A 24202-nucleotide genomic window follows, 5' to 3' on the forward strand; every position below is an offset into this window, starting at 1 on the left:
AAGAGCTCCTACTCATCGTTCCTGTTGCACTGATCCCAGAGGAGCATCTCCACATTCACTCGTCCATCTCTGTATCAATTTGCATAATCCTGCATGCTGTCTTCACTTTAAAAATAAAGCTTAAAAAAAGTATTGCTGAACAAACTAAAATCTCAGTTACTGCTAGGAAGCCTTGTGTTGTATAAAAATGTATTTATTTTCAAGGAAACCATTGAGTAACACTGAATACACCAGGAGTGATCATTCAATAAGTCAATAAAACTCGTGACTCCTACATCAAAGATCCCACATACAAGACGTCTTGGAAAAGAAGTTTCAAAGCAAACATGTTGGCAATTTGCTGGTGCTACAATTTCATTTTTCCCCCACATAACAAATTTAGGTGATACACACCTGTGTAGAAAAGTGACAAGAGTTTACATCAACTTACAAAGGGCTGGATGTCAAAGTGCAAGATGCCTGAACCCCACCCACCCACCCCTCCTGTCAAAGAGGACGATCAAAATGTCGCAACCAGAAGCGGACTCTTAAAATAAGAATCTCCAAAATTGAGATTCTGCCATTATGGGTTTGTATTCATTTGAGACCCTAGTCTATCTTACATTTCATAGCTTTAAAATATTATTTCAGAAACATTTTCCTCCCAAAGATACTCATTTCTTTTCTTCTTTTTTTAAACTGCACCTTATAAGAGACGACTGCATGTAATGGAGTAAAGCATCACAGGAATTATGCAGGCATACAACAGAAAAGCAGCTGCTTATCAACAAGTTCAAACAAAACAACATTTTATCAGTTAAAAAAAGAAAAAAAGCAACCGAGTCAGAGTACATACTAAAATCTGAAGTGAAACTAAAATGACTTAAAAACCTCAGAGAAAAACAAACAAACAAAACAATTATGTACATATATTTACAGGCAAATAGAGTGAATATTTTACAGGTTTGACTGGCCACTGGAGGTCAGGAGGAAACCAACAAGGTCCTTATAATCCAACACTGTGTGACATTCAGTTTTGTCAAATGACAAAATACCTTCCAGGAGGCCGTCTGCGAGGTCGCACTGAAAACAAGTGAGTCTGCTCTGAGTCTGCCTTCACACTGTGTGTGTGTGTGTGTGTGTGTGTGTGTGTGTGTGTGTGTGTGTGTGTGTGTGTGTGTGTGTGTGTGTGTGTGTAAAAACATCCAGGACTTTTTTTTGTGGACTCGAACATAATTTTCATTTTTTTTCTTTTTTCTTTTTTTTTTTGCATGACTTAAAAAAATTATAATAATGGCAATGTTGTGTATGCAAAGATAACTCCACTGAATACATCCTTCTATGAGTCCGTTTGTTTTTTTTCCTTCTTCCACTGCGATCTTGTAAATGAACATTAGCACCTCAGTCTGGAGGGAGGAGGTCGTGCAAACGAAACCGCTCTCGGATGTGCGGTCTGACGTCTTCATTCTGGGACGAGACAGAAAAGGTGAGACGGATTTAAAAACTGTAAATTATTAAAATTTCATTTTGATCACACATTCAGGATGTCTTCTTCTCTGCATGAGAAACAAGTAAAGACAAAATGTCTGTGAAGGTTCTCAGTCATCCAGGTCATCGTAGTCAAAGGAGTTTGCAAAGAAAAGCGTCTGGACTTCTTAAAGTTGCTTGAAGACGTTTCACCTCTCATCCGAGAAGCTTCTTCAGTTCTAAGGTCAAATGGCCGAGAGTCCCAGATTTAAACCAAGTGAGAGTATCCCCCCAAAGAGGGACAAAGGACCCCCTGGTGATCCTCTAATCACATGAGCCAAGGTGTGAAAGCGGGTGTGGGACCTAATCAGCCAGGGTTTCGGGTGTGCTCATTGTGAAACCTGGCCCCACCTTGTCATGTGAATTCCTGAGGTCAGATGGCCCAAGATGTGAGTGGGCAAGTGGGCAAGTAAAGACAAACTTTCACTAAATGCACTGTTTAGAGCTGGGCTGCTATGGGAGGGGGGGAAAAAATTAAGAAAAAATCTACAATATTTTCTTTTCAAATCAGTCGATACTGATATCACGTTGAAATTAAAATCCCTACTTCCGTAAAGCTCAAAGGTTCCCTTTTACACCTAAATGAGATGTTAAAATTTACGGTTGAGCTGTTGAACATGATAAATGCGCTGCAACATTGTGCAACTGTATTTTAAATATGTAACATGGGTTTACTGACAAGCAAAAACCTTCAAGTGTTACAGAAGAACAAAAACGAACTGCAACACTAAATTCTTTGGTCAGGTCCAAAAAAATAAAGCAGCTATTACAACAAAAAATTTAATAAATACAGTATAGAGGTAAAGCATTTTAACTCCACAAACAGAAAATACTAAACATATCAGTACAAATTTTTAAAAACTTTCAAATATACATAAAAGGAGAACATAAGCAAAACTAACACTCAATTGTGTTCTACTTTTGTATCAATGGGAGTCTCAGTCATGGATGTCTGAAGGTTCTCAGTCATCCAGGTCATCGTAGTCTAAGGAGCTTGGAAAGAAAAAAGCGTCTGGAGTTCTTAAAGAAGTTGCTTGAAGACGTTTCACCTCTCATCCGAGAAGCTTCTTCAGTTCTAGGGTCAAATCGTGGAGAGTCCCAAATTTAAGCCCTGTGGGAGTGTCCCCCCGAAGAGGGACAATGGACCCCAAAATCAGACGCCTTAACGCCCACTCACAGCCTGGGCCATCTGACCGCATTAAATCACAGGATAAGGTGGGGCTAGGTGAAACGTCTTCAAGCAACTTAAAGAAGTCCAGACGCTTTTTTCTTTCCAAGCTCCTTAGACCTCAGTCATGGATCAGATGTGTGATTCGTTCCACCACTAATCCGCTGTGGTAGTAAAAAGCTGTTCAGCTCTCCCTCTTCTCTTCACATGTAGCAGGATAAAGTCGTCTGAGAGAAACATTTATGGCCACGGAGTTGGTAACAGGCTCAGTTTCTTTAATCAGCTTCTTAAAGCAGACATTTTCGACTCTGCTTACTGGCATCATGCCTTGTCACCTGCCTTTGTGGAAACCTGCTTTCAACACAGTTTGCAGTGTTGGAGTGCATGCTGCTCTGAGTTTTCATTTTCTGTTGCCATGTCGTCTTTTAGCGCAATGCGTGTAGCAGCCCAAACATAAGCTCATGTGCTGCTGCCGGCTGCAGCACATTATTCCACCCACATGACTGTGTTGGCACTACTTATTGTCAATGGCCTTTTGTGTTGTCCGTCAAAACATGGATGGAGTGAGCTCTATCGGTTTTATACCGACCATGTTTGATATCACTATTGAGTAAACCTTTTGCATGATAATGTTATCGTTTTATTGCCCAGCTCTAATCATGATATTACTGAGCATGTCAATCCAGCAGAGTTAATGTTACACAGTGTTGTGTTAATAACATGTTCGCCTCTCACGTCCGTCTTCCTCTGCTTTACTCACATTACCTAAAACTTCTCTGCACCATTTTATTTTCTGCTCTTTTTTGGCTGCACTTCCTCTCAGACCACCTTCTCTTTGCTGATTGGGTTTCTACACTTAAAGCTATGAAAAAAAAAATCTAATATTAAAATGTGAGCGTTGTTGACTGAGTTGACACTTCCCTTTTTTGTGGTTAAATGCGTTGGTTATAAAACTAAACCTGGCACCAAATTAAGCCAGCGACAGCTGACTGACAGCTGTTATCTAACCAAGACTTAGACTACAGCTTTCTAGCCAATCAAAATTTGTGGTTTCAGCAGCCATACGCAGCATTTTGTTGGTACAGTGCAGTGGTTTTCAAACCATGTGGAGCAGGAACCACTGCAGATATACAGACTGAAACTCAGTTAAATGAATCAGTAGCAAAGTAAGAAACTTAACTGGTTTGTTTAAATAATTTACACATATTTGTTTATAAGTGCTCTATTAGCAACACTAAATATAAAACTGGTAAGTTTATTACACAGCTAACTCTGTGTGTGGTGAAGAGTGGGTGGAACAGTGACAGCAGACTGCCAGCTGTGGTTATTTTCCCCTGGTGTGAATGCACAGATGTAAATATTTACAAGTCCAAGTACGTACCAGCTCCACAAGTTTCTCGAGGAAAGGAATAAGCTTTAGAAGCTCGTTGTCATTTCTATCCACAAACCAGCTCTCAATGGGGATTCCATTGGAAAGCTGAAAGAAACAAAAAATCCGTGTTTAGATCAATGTGACACAAAATCATGGATAAAAGTGCAGTTTAAAATGAATTCATTCATTTAAAAAAAACAAAAAACAAAAAAAAACAATAATAAAATAATTTCTGGTGTAAGAACTTTACCTGATAAGCAAAGGCTTGGGGTGAGTTGTCGATTATTACAGTTTTGGAAAGATCCCGCCCGAGAATGTTTAGGTCTTTAATGTAATTTCCTTGAACGCACACACAGTGCTCACGAAATAGTCTATGTCTAAAAGAAAGAAAGCAAAAAAGAAAAATGCAGCATGACAGATTTATTCTGAGCAAATAACACCAAAGGAAGAAGAGCTCTGGTGAAGTTAATGATGCTTACAGAAAAATTCAAAGGGTCAAAGCAAAAAATACACAAACGATTTACACTGTGCATTTGTCCCGAGGTTGGCGGTAAGGTGACTGAAGGAAAAGAAATTAGTAAATGTTTCAAGAAAAAATAAAAAAACAAAACAAATGCAAGTGGCCCGACAGGTATTTCAGATCTGTTTGTTTGAAACAATGAAAAGGGAGTGAATGGTGCTTTCAGAATAATATATTCATGAAACTCTGGACATGCTGAGAGGACCAAATCAGTAATGCTGGTTGTGCTTGAATGAGTGAGAAAAATGATATAAGCTGCATGTTTATGTGCAAGTGATGACCTTCAAATATTAAATCATAAATAAATAAATGATTGACACCCACCATCAGTTTGCCAAAATACCAATGCAAGGTGGGTATGACTTTGAAACTGCATGCTTACTGGCTAACAACTCGTGTTTGACAAGACACTATTTTGATACATAATATTTGCAAAAAAGAGACTTAGTACAAGCAAGTCCAGCAATAGCAAAATGGTGAAAAGTGCAACACTAACTAGAATTGGAGAAAGTCTTTAAAATATGATTTGTGGCTCAGTGCTACAGGCAACATTGCCTTCAAACTTTTATTTTGAAGGCAAATGATCTCAATTTCTGGCTTGCGTTACACTTTTCACAGCTTCACTACAGCCAGCAGAGCTGCTGAACAGCATTTGTAGAGAGGTCCATGACTTCCATGCAAACTACAACTGCAGCTGCCAAAGCAATCACAAAGAGGGTTTTGCCAATCAGTTGGGGAATGCACATTTATGCTAGCAACAGGTTGTTGCCAGGGGCTTACTAACCACTCTGCAAACCTGTGTGACTGGACCTTAAGCAACTGTGTTTCCAGCGACTGCCAGCAACCCCAATAATCACTTGCAACTCAATTGCGGCCAGAACACTAGTCTTGGTCTGTTGGGCGCTAGCTTCTTCCATCTTCTCGGTTTCGAGTTCGTTGCTAACATTGTCATCTGATACATCCTTTCTGGCTTTTTTAGGTTTAGGTCTATGTTTAATCAGCATCCTGACTGGCTGGGTCAGAGCAAGTGCTAATAAAAGGGTGGCTTTAGCTGCGGTGTAGGTGCAATTAGAGGATGTAAAGATCGGAGCTCAAAGTTTTGCTGCCGTTCAGATACACGAAACAGCCGGAAGCCTTACTAGTTGGGGAATACTGATTTTTTCCCCTCATGACTCTCCAGAGTTGTGCATAGGCTCTGCTTAGGCGCGACACACAACCAAGCTGGTCGCCTGACTGAACCTCTTCTAACAGAGAGCCTAAACAACAACAACGCAGCTTGCTGAGAAGTCGGAACATGAATCTTCAAAGGATTTGTTTTCAAAATCAACACAATCAGGAAGGGGGAGGAGCTTTATGGCTTTTCCAGTAAAGAAAACCTGCTGTTAGTTTTACTGGAAAAGGAAACACGAAGAACTTGAATATTGGATAGTACACCTGGTATAAAAAGCAAGGAAGTTCCTTTTTTTCTGTATCAAGAGCGATATTTTAAATGTTCATCTTGGGTCTTCTCCCAAGGATGACTACAAAATAAAGCTGGTGAACTCTGATGGAATGAATACAGGTTTGTATCCTGTTACATTTCCTCTCTTACTCTACAGCTAACAGACATCTTACAAAGCAGGCAGAGTTCATCTTTGGATGCACGTTCCCACTGACCTTACTAACTGTTTTTTCGGATCCAGGATGTTGAGCAACTTGTCAGCATAGACCTTCTTTGAAGCAGTGAAGAGAATAATCTGAAATTTTAATGGACAGCAATAAATGACTAATATTTAATCTGAGAGGAGGCCAGACTAAACAAACGTCGTTTGCACTCTAACAAAAGATGCCTCTTACCTCGTACAACTGAGACATGCGCTCGAGAAACTCTCTGAAAAAGGGCCTCAACCGAACATACACCTGCAGGTTTAAAAAAAAAAGAAAAAAAAAAAATAGATCAAGAGACAGAAGGTTTAGGAACAGCCATAAAAAGTGAGTCTCTTAAACTGGGGAATGATGCTGAACCTGTACCTGGTATATTACATCTTGAAAAAGCACGGGGAATGTCAGAGCTGCATCTTCGAGCTCATTCAAACTACAATGAACCAGAGTTTCATCCTGGAAGCAAGAGAAGAAAAAAACAACAATAAAATAAAATGAAAATAATTCGTCTTTAATTTGAGTCTTTTTTTTTTTAATTTTGAGATGAAAGCATAAGGGACATTTCGCTGCTTACCAGATCAAGGACAAGAGAAAACTCTGGTGTGCTGCGTGTTTTTAAAGGCAGCGCCGGTTTGCGTGTTAACTGCTCTTCTGTCAGCGGAGGCACGTGCTTGATGAAGAAGTACCTTGAATTTAGAGAAACCAAAAGGAAATATATCAGTCAAAAATCACAAGTATTTAAATGTCCCAGTTGAACCTTTGATAGTAATATAACTCATTCACTGTTTCTTTTATAGATGTTGGATAAAAAAATAAAGTAAAACAAAGAGAATATTTAATCTTCACTGGGGGAATCGGGGATGAGGAAACAGTATCCTGCAGTGAAGTAAACGCAGAGCGATCGCACAGACTTAAAAGTGTAGTTTTGCTGCCACCTGGTGGCTGAAAGTTTCACAACAAGCTCAACACCAGCATACAAAGTCACCTTGAATGTGATTTCAAGTGGAATCACACCACAAAACTCAACAAAGACAGGGTTTGCTGCCCAAAATGCAAGCTCAAATTTAACAATAATGCAGCACTTATTCATTTAAGTCTATTAATGTTTACTTAATTAATACTGAAAGGAATTATATTAAATTTAGAGTTTGTTTAAAAAAAAAACAAAAAAACAGACAGGAAAAAAAAAAGGGGGGGGGGGGGGGGGGGGCAAATTAGATTAACTTACGGGTCGAAAACTTCCCAGTCCTCATCATATGAGGGTTCTGCTGGAACTGCAGGTAATGAGTGTGGGTAGCTGCCATCTGGCATACACCCAGGAGCTGACAGAGACACATAAGATTTAAGAGAAATTCAAATGCAATGATTCTGAGAAATAACAAGCCTCTACTGTGAAGTTGTCCTTGTTTATGTGAATCAAGTTTTAAATTCAAAGAGGATTAGGCCTAACGTGAGTGGTCGTACCTGTTAACGGGGGCATGTCAGTTTCAGTGACGATCTCTCCTTCTTCTATGGTTGTATCGGAGGTAATGTGGAGCCTCTGTGGTAAAATCGGAGCAGTGTGACACGGAGTGATGCCCTCGGTGGATGTGAGAGTGCTGCTCGGCATCTCTTCAGCCTGCTCGATGTCCAGCTGTTTCATGATTTCCTCTGCCTCCATGGCTTGGCCGGGAGAATCAGAGCCAGGAGTGGCTAACAGAGAGAATACAAATAAGAGATGTGGCTTTCAGTCATATATCGCAGGTTCTTCAGAAAAAACCCCTAAAACCATTCAGTTTATGATATTTCAGCATGACTGCTTTGTTATCATTTATTTATTATTTTTTAATTCAGCCTACATTACCTGTGGATCGGCTACAGAATACTTGTGGACTTTCTTACCAGTTTTAGTTGCTGGTGAGAAAAAGTTGAAGACTGGGGAGAAGATGGTTCCAAGGAGGGTGGTGCGTGGTGGGCTGCTCGTTGAGTCGACGGGGGCCTCCAGTTTACCGTTTGGTTTAATTGGTTTACTATGGCAGGTCATGTTGTCTTTTGAAGAAGAAGGAGGAAAAAACAAGGACATGGTTTTAATTTGCTGATACTATTGTAAAATTTTTAGGGTTCTTAAGACTGAGAGCTATAAAAATGCAGTTATGTTATGGTCAGCTTCTACAGACTGGTCTGTCATACCTTTATTTGGACTTTTCCGGCAAACTCTGGATACGGATTTGTTAGAGAGACCTCTAGTCTGTGGTGTTGAAGTAATGAGATCACCGTCGGGATTACAATCAATACGACTTCGCTTGGCAGGAATATCCTGATCCACCTAAAAAGAAACGACACACAGTTACAAATGTACATAATTTCAATTTTTCCACAGCTTTATCTTCTTCAGTGTGGAAATCGCTAACACGTTGCAATGCAAAATATATTTAGCAGCACTGAAAGCAGTTGCCATGACATCACCACAGAAAGCGCATGTTTAATTTCTCACTGTGGATGTTTTACAAGCATGTGATGACATTTGTTTAAAAATGTGACTTCTGTTAAAAGGGGCTGAACCGTGCTCAGTACTGCCACCTCGTAGCAAGAAGGTTCTAAGTTTGAATCCACTGGCCGCCCGGGGCCTTTTCTGTGTCTGCGTGGGCTCTCTCAGGGTACTCTAGCCTCCTCCCACAATCCAAACACATTCATGTTAGGTTAAATGGTGATTCTAAATTGGCTGCAGGTTTGAGTGTGACTGTCAATGGTTGTGTGGGTCAACCCTGCGATAGACAGGCAACCTGTCGAGGGTACACTCCATCTCTACCCCATGACCTCTAGGATAGCCTCAAGTCCGTCTCACCACTATGAATCAAATAAGTGGAAGAAAACTGAAGGATCATCTGTTAAAAGTCAGTGCACTGACATACCTCGCTAACCCACTAAACTTGCTTTGTAGTACGCCTCTAAGGACATAACAACGATAACAATACTGGCAGCTGCCAGTGCTACCCCTCAGCCTCCTAGTAGATGCACTTATGAATCAAACTCCCAGTGACCTCTGACCTTGTGGTCGAGGTCACTGAAATTCAAACATAGTAGATGCACCTATGGTATGAATGGCACATTATCAAGTTATCACTTTCACAAACCCGTGTGTGCGCATGCCACACACACACAGGTTTGTCTGCAAGGTAGGGAGACAACAAAACCCCATGGACCTTTTATGGCTGAGGGGTAAAAACAGAGTGTGCAAAGTGCTTTGACTGAGAGGCAAAAGGAGAACACTCAACACTCAACTCAATGTAACTTGTTAAGTCAAACTGTCCCAACACCACTAAATGAAGCCCTCCTTTGAAATGAATGTGTGACATTGTCACTGCATTTGCATGCAGCTGGTGATGCAGAAAATGTCTACATGTTTTTTTTACATTCTGTTCTACCTGTTTTACACTGCTGGAACTTCAGTTACTAGAACACAGACCAGAAAACTGATAAACGGCCTAATAATGTAACCATAATCAAACAGGATATCTATTCAATCAATAAAATTGATTTCACTTTAATCTGGTGGCAAACTAAACTGATTTCCATGTCTAATTTATTAGGTTGTGAGACAGAGTCAGAGTCAAACACACAGAGTAACCTCTAGATGCATTTTAAAGGTTTCAAGCTCTAATGTGTGGCTGCTTGGTTGGAAATAAAAAGCAGCACACATATTAACATGTTTACTTTATTCCTCAGTATGCTAATAATGATCATGAACTCAGTAGATCTGGGGATTTTCTACAGCATTACATTTTCTTGTATTCCTGTAAGCGGCAGTGTTGCATTTTACTGTGATATTTTCATGTTTTTTACAGAGTAAAATGTCTCTGATTGGAACGAGTGGTGCTAAATCGAACCATTTTTGTGCAGAAGAGTCAAACGATGTGGGCAAACGCCGCCCCTTTTACATGAGCGTGCAAGCAGAAAGCTTAAGTATATCTCTGATTGGGGTTTAAGGTATTGTTAAGCCAGCAGACACAGAAAACCTGGCTGTGTTGAACTAATATACACCTTAGGATGCATTAGTGTATGTGTTTATTAAGGCTGACATGCCTGCATAGCATGAACGCTGTGCTTGTATTATAATCCCTATTCTGAACTTTTTAGATCTTGCCTCTGACATTCATCACCTGTGTTATATTAACAAAAATTTACAATGAAAACTAAAAAAACAAAAACAAATAAAAACCAAGCAAACTAGCACTATGTGGAAACTATGTAAAACTAAACAACGTGGAAAAAAATAAACGAACCCACTGAAGCCTATAGGAGGTTTCGGCAGTCTAAGACAAAAATATCTAACTTTATGTGTGGCCATCCGTAATTTGAGTCAGACTTAAAATAATTGTAAACCTGCTGTTTCGATCTCTAAAAACACTACTAACAGTTACATGCGAGACACAGCTTCCCTTTATCAGCTTTTTAGTTTGTTTCCTTAAGTAACTGCGTGTGTTCTTGTGGCGTACTATTAGAATGAAGCACATAAAACAAAAAAAAAAAAGCTGTGCCTACCTTGACTGCATTTCCGCGAATGAATTTCTTGATAGTGGAGAACAGGCCTGTCTCATTCTTCTGCATTTTGCCTCGACCTCTCACCGGCGATGGCTCCACTTCACAGTGTTTCCTTTTGGCCTGGGACGGGTGGGTTTGATGGCCTACGCTCGGCTGCTGAGGAGCTTTACGCACTCTCAGCTTCATCATGTACCAACGTCACATAGAAAAATCTGACAAGGAAGGAAAACATGGAGTTAAGTCGACTGAGCGTTTTTGACACTGCACTTCAAACACAAAGGCTAGACAATCCTTTGTGTTATATTATCAGATTTTCTCTGAACATTTCACATTTTTTAAATGTAAATAACATATTTACAGGAACAGTTTTTCACTGTTGAGTGTAAAGGAGTGGATAATAAAAAAAATCAGAATAATAAAAATTCTAAAGAATGTGTGCATTTCAATACCTCCTGCAAGAGGTCTACTACTACAAGACATCAGGATTCGCAGATAACAGTAAACACAATCCATCCATAAATGGTAAAAAAAAAAGAAAGAAAAAAGTGTGCTTTACCGCTCTGACAGGAATCGTGCATTTCCCCATTACTTATGACCAAAAATGCAAGTTACACTTAAGTACATGAAACTCTCACGTCCCCCCTCAAGAAATCTAGACTGTGATAAAAACGTAACAATTATCACTATTTTAATTGTTTTTTTGATTTGTACTTTGTTTAAAAAAAAAAAAAAGTGTTTTCATTTACTTGAGTATCAAAAAGGCTTTTGTTTACCAAAAGGTCAGAAACAGCAGGAAATTGCACAAGTTCCTCTCCAACCATGTGCCTAAAAATCCTGATAGGTTTTCAGATCTGCTGGGCAGCCAATATCAAACAAGACTGACATTTTTACATAAACACAAAGCAAACATTTCTTATCCTGACAAGGACTTGTGCTGAGCAGGATATAGCAACTTCTCTCTTCGGCAGACAAACTGTGTCAGGGTTTTTCCTGGCTTAAAAAAAAAAAAAAAAAAAAAAAAAAAAAAAAGGCCTTTGGGCGTTACTATGCAAGTACAGCAAGGGCTAAGACTCTGGGATACCTCATCTATGTACTTTCTTGCTTATTTTACAAACAAAATAATACTAAAAAAAACCCCAGTTAAAAAATAAAAATACACCACAAAGCTAACCATCTTTTTTATGCTCTACCCAAAAACCTCTTTAATGTGTTTCAGTTTTTGTTTTTTTAAATGCACGAAAAACACTGATGCAGCTTCTAAATTCCCTCGGTTTCTAACACAAATTCTTGTTTTATGAAATACGTGTAAATACAGGTCACATACGTTGGTATGACAGTGTGTGGTTCTAGTTTACTATAGCAAAGAAGCAAGTTCCTAAAGTTGTATTTATTTATGTTTACAGTTTCCACATCCTCATTCTGCCTCCCTTCGCAGATACAGTCAAATGCGTTTTTATTTGCGTGCTAAAGCTGTGCAACGAAAACCCACGATTTATGGACACTTCACCACCAATCTAGTCAAAATGTGTGCAGACAATTGAGTAACTGTGTTTAGGAAGCTCAACAAATCAGTTCAGATGAAACGCATACCTTTGCCCTTTTTTTTAAGCTGTCACGGCCACTCGACTCCGGTATAAATGAAAGAAAAGTTATGAAAGCAAAAATTCGTGTAAGCCGGACCGGTCAGCGGTGTGGGTGGTAAACACCAGAAGTTAGCAAAAATATGAAGCTTTCGGGTTATCCGAGGTCAGCTGCTGCTTAGAGGATAGGCTTTGTGTTTATATATGTTTGCTCAGTTGTTGCTGAATGAGATCTGACAGCAAACAGCACCGCTGTCTGTCGTTATGTAACATCAGACGGGCTGTCTTAACGCCAACGACGTCAGCTACCGCTAACGTTAGCCAACCGCTGACATTTAGCATCAATACTACACAGACAACACCGCTCTGACGCCGATGCCCCGCATTATTTGGCCCACCGCCGACTTTACGTAGTCAGAACTGACACCTGTAGGCTTAACAGAACTGCTGTTAATGCTAGCATAAAACAGGCGCTGTCTGTCAGTGGGTTCTGTGGCTAACGTTAACCAAACTATAGTTAGCTTGCAAGCTAACAAAACGCCAAAGGCAGCAAAAGCCATTTCGTGACATTACTCCCTCCGCTTCCAAAAACTCCTCCAGTGTGTCCTCCGACAGCATATCTATACGTAATATGGAAATTACTCTTTAATTCTTCAGTGAAATAAAGGTAATTAAAGCAAACTTCGCTGTGGCTAACAAGTCATTTTGTTCGCTCCCGTAACCATCTTTAGCAATTGAGACTACGCCCCCTTCGGTAGCCAACGTTAGCCGCTAGCTAGCAGGAGTCAGGCTTTCACGGGACAAGCCTTTTTGTTTACATGTTGACGTTGTTCGATGCTTACCGATGATCTAGGAAGCTCTTCAAAACGTGCCGCAGCGTTGTCAGCTCTCGGCCGCGACCGTGGCGGCCACGGACAAAGATCGGGCCGTGGTTGTTGCCGCCAGCTGTGTCCGTCGCTCAGTAGCTAGTCACAGATCGACCATGTCTGCGGACGCCATTTCCCGCCTCATCACAAACATAACGTTGCGGTGCGCAGAAGAATGTGACACACACGTAGGTGAACCAACGTGGCGAGCGCAGTCAAGAGGAAAATGGCTTTAGTATGTGCGCAGCTGGACCCGGGCTCTCTGTCACACTTTATCCCTGCTGGTGCTGTTGTGTGACTGCAAGAATCCTGTATTAGTTCAGCCGAATCTGAAGGGTTGGACTGGAAATTGGCATTTTTTTGTAGGACATTGGCCAGGATGGTTCAGACGTTTTAATACTTTCAAAAATCTTACAAGCAAAAAAACCAAAAGAAAAACAACAAAACAAAACCCCCAAACAAAAGCAGTTTCTCCACATTATACTGTATAATTTGACTAAAAGCAGGGTCAGCTTTTAGTCAAATTTAGATTATCTCTTGTTGGGAAAAAAAAAATCAAATAAGTGGGAAAGGAGCAAAAATGAAAGTGAATTAAACTTGGCATTTAACCAAACTCTGGACATCCATGAAATCCGACACAGTCATTTAAATATCCCTGCAAGTTTCCGACATTGATGTTTTTAACGTTGACATTAAACTGCTGCTGGAAAGGTGATCATGAACTGAAGACATATTCTGCCAGTTTGTAATATGAAGCGCAGTCCTGCTGATGACCTTTAACATGCAGAGAGAAGAATAAAGAGTAGTCTGTGTGAATCCAGTGACCCAGGTCTCTGGATTTTGCAAATTAAATCCAATTTTTATACAAGTACACATCAAAGTCTATTGATAGTGATCAGGTAAAACAGATGATTCAGATTATGCAAAAGTGCTATCAAAAGTGTCTTCATCTGAGAGCCTATCATATTCTTATTTCAGAGGACATACTGGCAATTTTACACAAGTGTGCCATTAAATTTTGGCCTCCCTCCCGTGTCTGAAAACCGCTTGTGTAAAAGGTGCAATAGAGTCTAGATAATGATCCACACATCTAAATTGGAGCATGACAGTTGCACAGAAGAACCCTAAAGTCATAACATTAATCCAAGACGTCAACACATTTAACCATTTCAAATCAAAGCTGCTCATTAAAGTCCAATATTGTAATTTTACGTTAGTAATAATTAATGCAATAACAAAACAATTCATTTGTTGTTTAATATTATCCTGCAATAACAGTCTGACGTGAGCTTTCATAAGCTTCAGTCATTTTAATGATTATAGGATAATCTTTTTATGTTTTAATACAATGAAGCTAGCGTTGACTGTATAGCCACCAAGATGTTTCTGCCTCAGTTGAGAACTAATAAAAAAAATAATCATCATGTACAAAACTCTACTTCAGACACTGATGTCTAAACGTAAGAAAAAGCACTTGTTGTAGCCTGCGTATTAATGTTCAAACACCCCAAATGGCAAATCCTACACAATGTGTGGTAGCATGATTAGTTTAAAACTCTAAATAAAGCCAAAGACTTGAACACATCTCACGCACAATGACTAAACTGCACACATGTGCACGGTTTTCAATGTAGCAATCTGGGAAAGAGTAATATTTATATGCTGTGCTTAAAGGCTACCCTGAAATAACCTGAATTTAGAGTTGGTTTTTTAATGTCACTATATAAATTTTGCCAATGCCGACCAACTATAACTGGAAAAAAAAAAAAAAAAAAAAGCACACAACTGAAATGATCCAACTTACATTTGCACGTGAGGTTTTAATTTTATATTCTTCCACACCAGAGGTGTGGAGTAAGAGTGTTCTACAAACTTTTGTTCTCGGTCCCTATAAAAGCCCCATCTCTGGCTTATGAGAGCATCTCGACCGGCCATTCATTGGCCTGTCAAAAGTATCAATAAACCAAAAAACAGCTGATCTATGAGCAGTTTAGACCCACTCCGTCATTCCAGTCGTTTAATTCCACAGTAATATCAAAAACGCTACTTAAATGAGCTTTTCTGTGAGACCGATTAATCATGATGTTCAAAACATTCACATTACTCCTTTATCCATATGCGTGTCCACCCTTGGGTAGATGATTACACAATGAATTTCCTTTCAGATTCAAACTGAAGATGAGGTTTCATTTCATCCCAAGATGCATGATTTTCCTGTAAGGTCCCGGTCCGCCCCACAGCCCCCTGTCGTGAGACAAATAAAGACAAAGCTGTTGTTGTAGCGGCTTAACTGCTGCTAATTAACTGTTGTTAATTAACTGTAAACATACCTAAGAAGGCCATGCCAATAGAGGTGAGGCATCACATCCGCTTTCATGTGGTACATTAATTGCCTCTCCTTGGCTTGGTTGAAGGGGAACGTTTCCAGCGGTTGTCCATTGTAGTCGAACTCTGCCAGGATTACTGTGTTGTAGCTTGTGACCAAAGGACATGAAGTGTACCCATCGTACTAAATAAACAAGAAAAGGACAGATTATCAGTTTGTGTGTTTTTCAGTAGATGTATTTCTAAGAAGCAGCTTTATAGAAAATTAAACACATGAATCATAGCTGTCACACTTACCTTCTTATCTGGTTTTTCTTTTTTCAATATTTTGCTGATAGTTCGGTTCAAGACGGCAGACTGTGCGGCTAAAAACAAACAAACAAAAAGAGTTTAAATTCTGCTTATATCCAACGAGTCCTTATTCGATAAACTGAATTACACCAGCATGTTTATCTTGGTCAAGTTTGCTGGAAGCTGTTGTAGGTCCTAAAATGTACACCATCATTGAGGTGACCTGCACTTACTGACAATTACAAAGCTCAACCAAAAACAAAAGTCGCGTTTTGTTGGACTATCTTTAGCTCTGATAAGCTTGTGCAACACCACAACATTTATTTCCATCCAGAGTTACATTCCTTTTTTTGTAAAGAGCTTCCATTGATGATGGGATTAAAGTCTTCTCCAGCACATCCTGAAAGTCTGGACTCTGTTGTGGCCAATCCAGGGCAAACAATGTCCCATGCTCCCTCAACCACTGTTCTACAATTTGAGCCAAATAAATTGTTTCCATTTGTAAGTATGTAGAAGAAAATTGATGGAAAAGCCTGGTCATTCAGTCTTTACTTTTGGACACACAATGTTGCTGAAACTGACCAACTGAAGCAATCCCAGATCACCACACTGCCCCCACGGACTTTTACAGCAGGCACCAAACAAGATAAGTGAATCACTTCACCCACCTATCTTCTTACCCGGTCGTACCCGTTGCTCTGGAACAAGGCAAATCCAGTTCGGACCACATGGTCTTGCCCATTGCTCCAGAGTCCAACCTCTATTCTCATTTGCAAACTGAAGGTCCCCCAGTCATACGTGGTTTTCTTAAAGCTACACAGCCATTTAGTCAGAATCGCTTGATTTTGCCTTACACTTTGTATGTGGAAATGCTTTTACCCCGACTCTTAAACATAGCTGTGAGTTTTACTGTTGGTTTTTACCGTCACCAATGAGGTTATTTTTCTCGGTAGAGCTTTTGTGTGTTATCAGTCTGTCTGTAAACACATTAGCTCAAAAAGGTTTTGAATGTATTCTGGTAAAACTTTGTAGGGGTGTAGAGTGGGGTCATGTTAACAAACCATTAAAATTTTGCTTCCATCCACTAAGGCCAACTCAATGATTTATTGGTTGAAAATTGACAAAATGCCTTAAAATCTAGAATCTATGATTCTTACAGTTTGGTGTGCATTGTCGATATACAGAACCTACTGTATAAAGACTTAAAATATGTCACTTTTGACCTCTCCTTCAATGTTAATAGTTTGATCTGAAGGTCAAAGTGATAATACTACAAAGAACCATTTAAAACTACGTTTCTTACTGCCATAGAAGCTTATAGGGAACGATATACGGGGACTATTCAGCTATTAAGCAACTTGAGGGTGGGTTCATTTCTTAAATGGGAATTAAAGCCTGAAGTGGAGTACACACAGGAAGTGATTACATCAGAGAGTCAAGAACATTTAGTTGACTTCAAGGCATAATGACCTGTGGCGATGCAAAGTGGGCAGGCCACGAGTCAAAGTCTCAACTCTGAGGCGCTCGGAGGTCTTTGTTACAAAATAAGAAATGTGGCAGAAGAATAAAAGACTTCAAACATAGCAAGCAGCATGTAAGGCTACTGTGCTCTCTGACTTCATTAGCCTCAACTAAATTTAACAAGTTCAGGTAGCTTGTTAAAACAACTGAACCAATCAGAAGCCAGAGATGCTTACAGCAGTTACTGTTCCAAATTAAGCACACAGCGATGAAACTTTTGAGCTTTTATCCTAAAGAAGACTACAGCGAAATCTAAAGCATTTATAGTTAGTGATCTGTTGTTCAAGCGCGTCCATTGTGTATGCCTTCGACCTGTACACCCAGAAGACAGCATAGAGTAGATCCATATTCACTAGATCACCTTCCCAGAAACACAGTGGCTCTGAACCTAAGATTTAACTATGAGGTAACAGCGCTTTCACTTCCACCCCCCCGGCTCCTGTAGGATTCGGTGTATGTTCATGTGCTTTTAACATCTCTAAAATATGAAACTTGTTCACCTTGTGTAGAATTTTACCGACACACTTCCCTCCAGATCAAACTTCACCCAAGGACAGACTGAAGGACTGACCGACAGATAATGTCAACACTACAGCTGTTAGAGGGGCTAAAAACAGCCACATCCTCTAGACTGAAAAAAGAAAAGAGGTGAGCAATACATTTACAAAGGTATACAGTCGCTTCAGACTGCATACCCCACCATGACTAAGCAAAAACATGTTTTATATACACACATGCGTGTATGAAAGATCCACCAATTCAAACTGCAATTCAGGACAAAAAACAGAGGAACTCTTTGTAGAACTGAAAAGTAATTATGAAAGACAGAGGACTCTTTTGGTAAAGTTGGCTGAGCAACAAAGCAGGACACTCCTCGGTTATGGATTCAAACATCACTTTAACAGAAATGCTCTTCACAGGAAACCTTCCAGAAGGACAACAGTATAGTACCCCAGCTACACAGAAGTGACTCTCAGTAAAAAGCCATTAGACAGCTTTGTAAAGTATGCCATAGAGCTTTTAAAGAACTCCAAACTGAACTATCCAGTCAGAAGTGAACAGACCATGTATTTAACACTCGGCCGCTGCTCATCACCAACTCATATCAGCCTTAATGCCAGCACGTCTCAGCCTGGTTGGAGCTGAAGGAAGGAAAGCAGCCAAAACCAGTTCCAGAGCACAGAAACCAAACACTACGATGAAGAGTCTGCACGACAATGGCCTGAATTATACAAACAAGACAAATCTGGAGTGGCTTTAGGATATGTCTGACTCTGCCTGATTAGTCCAGTCCAAACCTGGGCTTAAAACACCTGAGAACATCTGTTCACGTAATCCTTTCATCGCGTGTGACAAACTGTGGCAGGATGATCCAGGAAGAATAGCTAACCTGGCAATCTGTCTCCACACTGAAAAATGAAACTACTGCACAATAAAGTGTGAATAAATGGGTGTGGATATTTTCCTTAAGTGATGAGACACGATATGTTAAATCTAAAGTCTGCGCTGAATTGCTTGAAATGTAGTTTATTATTAACAGAGATTGCACTGGCTGCAATGACACAGGAAATCCAAAATTAGCCAAGTGTGCAGGATTAAAGCTTTGTACCATCTGTTCATGCCAAATACAACCAAAAAAAACAAAAAGAAGAAAAAGAAAACCTTCTTTGTGAAATGTAAGGATCCAATCAAACTCACAAAACGATACCTGACACACTGACCAACCTACTAAAACAAGCAATGTCCCCACAGAAACAAATTCACTGGGTGTGATGGTGTTTTTATAGTCTTGTTCCAACAAATGATTGTGTAATACAGCAGATAGTAGCTTTAAAAAAAATAAAAATAAAAAAACCCAACCAAAAGTCCAAGCAGGTCACACAAGAGGAAGCTGTGGAATGAATGAGCAGAGTTTTCCAGACTTTTCTCGGCACAACGCTCAACCTAAGTGCACAACACACTTACCGACAGCTGCTCCGGTTTTGGATGTGGGAAGGTTGGTGCAGTCTCCGATCCCAAACACGTTTGGATATTTGGTATGTTGGAGGGTTTCTTTGTTCAGATCCAACCAGCCGATCTCGTCGGCCAACGGACTGCCTTTAATCACCGAGCTGGGTCCCATTGGCGGTGTAACATGAAGCATTTCATACTTAAAATAAATAAATAAATAAAAAAAATTCTGGTTATTCTGGGGTTTCTTTTTCAAATATTTTATATATTAAGGTGCAAAAAGAGAAAATGTGTAGCCTAACAGGTTGCAAACCCCCCCAAACAAACACCCTTTTTATCAGTACTTAAAAAGGACATTTACACATGAAACAAAAGTGAAAGTTGCTGTTACAGTTACCTCGAACACTTTGGTTTCCCCTGGTTTGTCAAGATTTTCAAACACAGCTTCTTGCTTATCTGCGCGCACTTCAATCAGGTTGTGCCTCAGGTTAATCTGTAGGTCACGCTTTTTCACAATCTCCCACAGTGAGTCAGCGTATTTCTTTACCCCAAAGATCACAGGCAATGATGTGTTATAGATCACATTGGCTTTTGCTCTTTTGCCCGTCTTCAGTTGAAGCAGAAAAAACAAAACAAAAACAAAAACCACTCATCAAATTTGGAAGAAAAAAAATCACATTTGATTTTTCAACATTGTCTCTTGAATGGATCTCAAAGATTCAAGTACCTTCCTGAGGTAGGCGTCTGACAGGTACATGATCTTTTGTGGCGCTCCAGCACATTTCACAGGAGTATTTGGGAAAGTGAACACAGCATTGCCCTCTTTGAAATCCTGCAATGCTTTCCACGTTTTCTCCACAGTTTGGACAGAGTAGTTAGAGCCAATTTTTGGGTGCTCAAACCCCTCTGGGAGTCCTTTGATCTACAAGTAAAAACAACAGCAAAAAAAAGTATGAGTATAAATCTCTTAAGATGTAAATTGGCAGAGGCTGATTAAACAAATGGAAAAACAAAACAAAACTGTGATTTCACCTTCTCATAATGGAGCTCTAAACCAAGCGCCACAATCAAATATTCATACGAGATCTGTAGGGAGAAAACGAGTTTATGTCAGGTCTTTAAAATAATATTCAGCTTCTCTCTCACACACACACGCACACAGAGACAGATCACGTGTTTTTAAGCCATTTTATAACTTCACAGTTTCCTGTTGTAAACTTACTTCAGTCCCATCGTCCGTGCAGACAGTATTTGTCTCTGGGTTAATTTCCTGAACCTTAGATTTCACCCATTTCACTCCAGATGGCATTAGACTCGCAGTGGGACGGCTTGAGGACGCTACAGTCTTTGCACCAGCACCAACCAGGGTCCATATTGGCTGATAGTAGTGGATCTGAAAAACACTTTTTTTAATTAAAACACGTTGTTGACACAAGCTTGTGTGCAAGTTTCCTTTCAAGGTTTGAAGCACAGAAATGTAAACATGAAGTCACGGATGAAATGAATGAAAGCCTAAATCTGCAGTGGGTGCTGGGTTACTGTGATCCTCTAGTGTGTCCTTACCTCGCTGGGCTCCACCACAGCTACATTCTCTGCTCCCACCAGCCTCTTCATCCGGGAGCTCATTGTGATACCGCCAGTTCCTCCTCCCAGCACAAGCATTTTGTAATGCTGTTTGGCAGAGGCAGGGCTGCTTGTGTGAAACTGAGAGATAGCAATGCCCCTCGGGTGGCACTGCTTGAGATGACGCAGTGCAGCCATCCTGTGTCTGAACCATAAGCACAAGTCGTTTTAGATCAGCCTCAGCTACGCTGTCTGGGGTTAGTGCAAAAACATGACAACAATCTCTACTTCCTGCTTTGCTGTTTCCCATTAGCTAGAAAGTAAAGAGCTTAGCCTGATACAGGAATGGCTGGTGGAAATAAAACAAGCAGGATTTCAAACTCTCATCACATGTCTGAGCATTATTCGTTATTTGCAAATCAGGCCAAATATCTAGTGTGCTGACATGCTCTAATAATGGAGGGGGGCAGTGAGGTCATGATTTTGATTTTGTGGTTTTTATCTGTGGTTCTACCCACAGGTATTGTAACACAGGCGCCCACCAAGCCTGACACACACACACACACACACACACACACACAAACAAAAAACAAACAAACAAAAAAACACACACACAGTGTGTACGATTCCTTAACATTTAACAGTGCTTTAAAGTAACAGGTCCTAAGGAGTTGTATACTCCACCTCCACCTCAGAGCTGTTACCGCAAAACAAACGTGAACACAGGTCTCATCTATCCGGGTCCAGTCAAGCCCAGTCTGAGCCAAAGGCAGTGCTGCTGCTGCTGCTGCATGCTGCGTAACAAGCTGGCACCCGCACAATCATTCCAGCACAGGCAGAGAGCTGATAACGTGGTGCTCGGGTACACAAGTACGTCAATAAGCACAGGCCTACCTCAGCAGGAGCGCTGTCAACCTCCCGTGTTAATGTCCGTTTAGGCGGAATGCTCTTAGGCTGGGAACAAGTCCGTCTGACCTAATTTCTAATTTCCTCTCAGTGAAGAAGGTACCAGTGCCGCTTTCAAGCCCTACCCGCTGCCAAATCGCAGTTGGCACCTCCGGTCCCGCCCCCTCCAGGCGAGTTACCAATCACAATCGACTTTTTTAACCGTCAGTTTAAAACTCTAGTGTTAGCCTCTACAGCCACTGTAGCCTAATTAAACTAAAGGCATCAGAGGAGTTTATTGTGGGTGTTTTGGCAAACGGGGTGACGTATATCCCAAAAGCTTATACTTTTTTTAAGTGTTACATTGTCTTCCTGTGCTGTCGAAATCTGACACTCTACTTAAATAACTTTGAATGTGGCCGGATGTTCACCTCAGAGTGGGCGGGTTGGGAACATGCCCGCCCCGCCTGCACGTAGTCGGCCTGGAAAGCACTGTTTACGGTACAAACTGTGACTTGTACGTGCTACCCGCTGAGCCGGTGATGGACCAGCAATGTATTTGTTACGTGATGTGCGAGAAAGCTTTTATTATTAATAAAGTCATCTGTGACATCTCTGTTACTGTAGGCTTCTAGTAGTACTATACGAGTTTGCCCTTTAAACCATCAACATGCTGTAGGTTTGTTGTTTATGGCTGGTCATTTTCCTGTGTACACGCCCGCAGATTCTTATCACGTAAACTGCTCAGCAGATAAAACGTATAAGCTGGAGGGTTATGTTTATATAAAGGTTAAATTTGGTGCAAAAAGCCTACAACGAAAAGTTTTCATCGTTATCATCATGACTGTGCTTGTTTTGTATTCGTCAAACTGGTTTTACTGCTTCAGATGTCACCCCCATGTACCATCTGCTTTTGGACCATGTGTCTATAAACCAGTCCAAAGTTTAAATGATGAAAGTTCACTTGTAATTTTCATTGTTCGCTTCACTCTTTTAAGGACTGTTGTATGGAGTGCATATGCTACAGGTGGGATTTAGACGTGTCAGTACAGATACAGTGGCTTACAAAGACCCCATTTAACGAAAAATTCAAGTTACGAAGGCACTTAACGGCAATATTTCTGCCCGTGGTACGGCAAAATGCCCGCCTAACGAAATAGATAAAATAGAACATTAAAAAAAATGAAATTCCATAATGTTATGTACGTGTACACGTACGTATGTATGCATGCATATATGCTTTCTTCAACCTCCGCCACCTCCTCCTCCACCAAGAACTTCGTCTTCAGCCAGCATCGCCTCACTCAAAAGGCGATGGAAAAAGGTGCTTACGAAAATTTTGACTTACGAAAGACCCTCTGGAACGAATTAATTTCGTAAGTCAGGGTTCCACTGTATTACAATAAAAACAAACTTTTTGAAAGCAGTTGACACATAGTCTTAGCAGACATCCGGAGTCTCAGTAAACACATCCATCAAAGCCTCTTCAGGCAAGAACAATAGATTTTCACACAATTAATAAATGCTATAACTAAGGTTTTTCATCCATCCATTCTCCAATTCAGGGTGGGGTATGGGGCTGGAGCCAATCTCAGCTGTCATAGGGCGAGGGAGACAGAGTACACCCTGGACAGGTGACCAGTCTGGTACAGGGCCAACACAAACAGAGAGACGCGCTGGCATTCACACCTATAGTCAGTTTTTAGAATCAACAATGAATCTAACCTAGAGAGTACCATATAAAGATTTAAATGATCATGCCACATTTTACCTCTGACCTCTCCTTCAAGGTCAGTCGACTGGTCTGAAGGTCAAAGTGATAATAATGCTATAGAGCAACTTAAATTTAATTTTCTTACTGCCATTGTTTGTATTGACAACAAACATATAAGAAATGATATATAGAGATTCTAAATATCACGTAACATTTGACCTCTGACCTCACTTTTATGTTTCACACCTGCCTTTCTTTAAAGTTGACCCCAAATTTGTTATATCTTTAAAGAAAATGTTATCAAGAGGAAGAGATTGAGCTGCTTAGTTTGAAACATACTGTATATTACATAATATAATATATTTTTTCAAAACTTTAGTTTTCATTTGTATTCTACTTGACTAAAACTCTTTAGTTGTCCGAAAATGTTTAGCTTTAGTTGAATTTTTTATTAATTTCAGTTTCAGTTTTACTCTTGCATGTCAGCACTGGTATTACAATACATAAAGGACCTTTTTAAAGCAGTCTTATGGGGCGCCGTTTGTAAACTGAAACCTGTTTCAGTTTACAAACGGCACCCCATAGTCACCTCACAGGCTGGAGCCTATCCCGACTGTTATAGTGTGAGAGACAGAGTACACCCTGGACAGGTCGCTTGTCTGGTGCAGTGCCAACACATAGACAGACAACCATTCGCGCTGGCGTTCATACCTACAGTCAATTTTTAGAATCCCCAATTAACCTAACTCCCATGCACTCCCTTTGAACTGTGGTAGGAA

General features: G+C 40.3%; 2 protein-coding genes across 5 annotated transcripts; both read right to left on the reverse strand.

The window, feature by feature from the left end:
- Positions 1 to 479: 479 nt before the first annotated feature.
- ctdspl2a (CTD (carboxy-terminal domain, RNA polymerase II, polypeptide A) small phosphatase like 2a) lies at positions 480 to 13466 on the reverse strand. Of its 2 annotated transcripts, none has more exons than XM_063479466.1 (13): positions 13151 to 13466; positions 10729 to 10940; positions 8377 to 8512; positions 8089 to 8235; positions 7672 to 7899; positions 7436 to 7529; positions 6782 to 6893; positions 6577 to 6663; positions 6403 to 6465; positions 6223 to 6302; positions 4297 to 4423; positions 4056 to 4151; positions 480 to 1446 (listed from the first exon to the last, which is right to left on the reverse strand). In XM_063479466.1, exons 2-13 carry the CDS (start codon positions 10915 to 10917, stop codon positions 1381 to 1383), a joined length of 1425 nt encoding a protein of 474 aa, XP_063335536.1. In that variant the 5' UTR covers positions 10918 to 10940; positions 13151 to 13466; the 3' UTR covers positions 480 to 1380. The 2 variants fall into 2 exon arrangements, with proteins under 2 accessions (XP_063335536.1, XP_063335537.1); XM_063479467.1 differs by lacking the exon at positions 13151 to 13466 and adding an exon at positions 12319 to 13006.
- A 128-nt stretch (positions 13467 to 13594) lies between these two features.
- Positions 13595 to 21878, reverse strand: sqor (sulfide quinone oxidoreductase). Of its 3 annotated transcripts, none has more exons than XM_063479468.1 (10): positions 21529 to 21681; positions 20825 to 21029; positions 20484 to 20654; positions 20294 to 20347; positions 19989 to 20183; positions 19659 to 19868; positions 19277 to 19460; positions 15797 to 15864; positions 15505 to 15683; positions 13595 to 15418 (listed from the first exon to the last, which is right to left on the reverse strand). In XM_063479468.1, exons 1-10 carry the CDS (start codon positions 21555 to 21557, stop codon positions 15361 to 15363), a joined length of 1353 nt encoding a protein of 450 aa, XP_063335538.1. In that variant the 5' UTR covers positions 21558 to 21681; the 3' UTR covers positions 13595 to 15360. The 3 variants fall into 3 exon arrangements, with proteins under 3 accessions (XP_063335538.1, XP_063335539.1, XP_063335541.1); XM_063479469.1 differs by lacking the exon at positions 21529 to 21681 and adding an exon at positions 21719 to 21878 and having other exon boundaries at positions 13596 to 15418; XM_063479471.1 differs by having other exon boundaries at positions 13596 to 15418; positions 21509 to 21678.
- Positions 21879 to 24202: the final 2324 nt, after the last annotated feature.

This window comes from Pelmatolapia mariae, linkage group LG7, assembly GCF_036321145.2.
Source record: "Pelmatolapia mariae isolate MD_Pm_ZW linkage group LG7, Pm_UMD_F_2, whole genome shotgun sequence".
In the NCBI taxonomy this organism is placed as follows: domain Eukaryota; kingdom Metazoa; phylum Chordata; class Actinopteri; order Cichliformes; family Cichlidae; genus Pelmatolapia; species Pelmatolapia mariae.

Bases quoted from the DNA above. Each gene is read 5' to 3' on its own strand.
- sqor (XM_063479468.1), bottom strand. From the start codon at position 21,557: ATGAGACCTGTGTTCACGTTTGTTTTGCG. The intron at 20,655-20,824 runs GTAAGGACACAC...AGTGTTTTTCAG, and splicing joins CTGTGGTGGAGCCCAGCGAG to ATCCACTACTATCAGCCAAT. The intron at 19,461-19,658 runs GTAACTGTAACA...ATTTATTTTAAG, and splicing joins GGGAAACCAAAGTGTTCGAG to TATGAAATGCTTCATGTTAC.
- ctdspl2a (XM_063479466.1), bottom strand. From the start codon at position 10,917: ATGATGAAGCTGAGAGTGCGTAAAGCTCCTCAGCAGCCGAGCGTAGGC. The intron at 8,513-10,728 runs GTAGGCACAGCT...GTTTCTTTTTAG, and splicing joins TTCGCGGAAATGCAGTCAAG to GTGGATCAGGATATTCCTGC. The intron at 6,894-7,435 runs GTAAGTTAATCT...TCTAAATTCAAG, and splicing joins GACTGGGAAGTTTTCGACCC to GTACTTCTTCATCAAGCACG.